Consider the following 2,171-nt stretch of genomic DNA (forward strand, 5'->3'; position numbering starts at 1 on the left):
TGTTTAGCTGTTGTTTTAATATTGTGTAAAAAGGAAACAAACATATAAAAAGAAAATTTATACATAAACTTGATCGGTTCGCGTTTTATCCACTGCCGGGTAGTGTGTTTAATTTGTTCACTGAACACCGCCGCGAATTCCTCCTTGTTTTTCAAAAATCCCCTCAAATGACAAAATAAGGAGGTGAAAATGTGCCTATTTTTCAAATCCTAGTAGCAACATTGAAGTTAGAAGCAGGATAATAATATAATTTATCACATTCAAGAATATAAACACGTTTTAAGCACAACACACACGAATTCAAAAAGAAACACTACCTTTCACCCGCACTGTCATTCACGCAGTGCTCTCTCTTCCTACTGCGAAGCTTCCTATCTCGGGCTTGTGAGCATGCGCACAACAGCCAAACACCGCATCACTGGAGCTGTGAAGCGCACAGTTCTATACAAGGACTTTTGTATTTTTTTCATAAACTAGAGGATGGCTACTGACATTAAACTTAAGGGTTACATAATGTACAAGTATAAAGAAAGAATTAAAGAAAAAAGGATTCATTATATTGAATGTTATCGATAATATCGAGTGGAAATAGAGGGTGCTGCAGTTCCACGGTTCCTATACACGAGCCGCCACTGCTCAACACCATCAATAACTAAGGAAAAGCAACAACTCAAACATTTAAAATACTAAAATTATTATTTTGCCAATCAAAAATGTTATCATTTACCTGTGAATGTACTGCTGGTAAATATTCGTACGATTTTGGCTTCACTTAGGCATTCAACTTGCATATTGCCCATTAGTAAATCATGGACTGCTTTCTCCTCTCTACTAACCTCCGTCTTTAGAGAAGTATTACTCACATGCATTAAATTATTTGAACCTTTAAGCTGTTGAATTTTCTTGTAGAAATTTATTTTAGCGCTGATATTTCTCTCACCAGATCGCAGGTTTCCATTCTCTTTTAGATTTACACCAGAATTAGATTCAGACGATGAATTTGTTTGGTCTATTTCGGCAAATGTTATTTCATTTGTCATGTCTACTGATTCTGATTGAACTGTTTCTTCCGATTTCTTGTTATTGTAGCTATTTTCTGGACTTTTAATATCCTGTTCTTTTTTCTCATTGCAAGAATTTTTCAAATCAGTGTTCTCTTTCTGGATGTTTTCATTGTTATCGTTTTGTATATTTTGATCCGTTGCAAAAGTTACAACTGCATCAATGTGGTTTTCAGTATATTCCTGTGGAGGTCTTTCTTGAATAGTTTCTTTAGAATGAACTATTGATTTCGATGTCATTAAGCTGTCACTTGTTTGGAGAAGAATTCAAAAGAAAAAAAAATGCAATCAATATCGTTGGTTTCATTAGTAGCAATATCATATTACGCAAACTGGTTGAAATGTTAGTCACTAAATCTCTCCACTTACTCTTCAACACCGCTCACAAATTAGAAGTGTGTCTATGGGTTCTAAAATTACTCTAATCATGCCAGCTTATTCATAGATTATGTTAGAAGGCAAATTTTCATCGAATTCAATAATCCACTCGTAAACTCTATGACCACTCCAATGCCGACATTACTAACCTTCTCAGAAACAAACTTCTTTGATTTCCTTTGTCAACAACCCTTTTACCTGCACTATAATTTGGTGGAACTAACTTGGGCATTCTTGGATACGTCCATATTTTTCTCAATATTGACAGATGTCTATCAACTTTTGAGAACTTAACGACACTAAGACATACTTACATTACACTTCTGTTCATCCCTCACGTATAAAATAATTCTCTCCTTTTCATGATTCTTCATCTTTTCATGAACCGCACCACGAGCTATTTAAAAGTTCAGCACCACGCTGATATCTACTTTATTACAAGGTGTATATTTTTTATATATATGTTATTTTCTAGCTTAGACTGTTGATCTACAAGCTACATAATCTGATCATCTTTGTCATCTTCCTTATTTATTTTTTGTATTTCATTCGCACTTTTCTAAAGTCGATCCGGGGCTATAGTAGAAGACACTTGCTCAAGGTACCACATAATGGGACTGAACTATATGGTTGAGAAGCAAACTTCTTACCACACAGCCACTATGAATTACTCATAATTCCTTGTGGTATTTACTCATTATGGGGTATTTAGTCATCTGGTAAATAAAGATC

At 34.6% G+C, this 2,171-nt stretch overlaps 1 protein-coding gene across 1 annotated transcript in view; it reads right to left on the reverse strand.

The window, feature by feature from the left end:
- Positions 1-1,299, reverse strand: part of LOC106870193 (NACHT domain- and WD repeat-containing protein 1) — a 49,453-nt gene extending 48,154 nt beyond the window's left edge. Inside the window, exon 1 of the mRNA XM_052967630.1 lies at positions 728-1,299. Coding sequence (XP_052823590.1) covers positions 728-1,040 — 313 coding nt within the window. The 5' untranslated portion in view covers positions 1,041-1,299. The remainder of the gene's footprint in view (positions 1-727) is intronic.
- Positions 1,300-2,171: the final 872 nt, after the last annotated feature.

The sequence above is a fragment of the Octopus bimaculoides genome, chromosome 4 (assembly GCF_001194135.2).
Source record: "Octopus bimaculoides isolate UCB-OBI-ISO-001 chromosome 4, ASM119413v2, whole genome shotgun sequence".
Classification (NCBI taxonomy): Eukaryota; Metazoa; Mollusca; class Cephalopoda; order Octopoda; family Octopodidae; genus Octopus; species Octopus bimaculoides.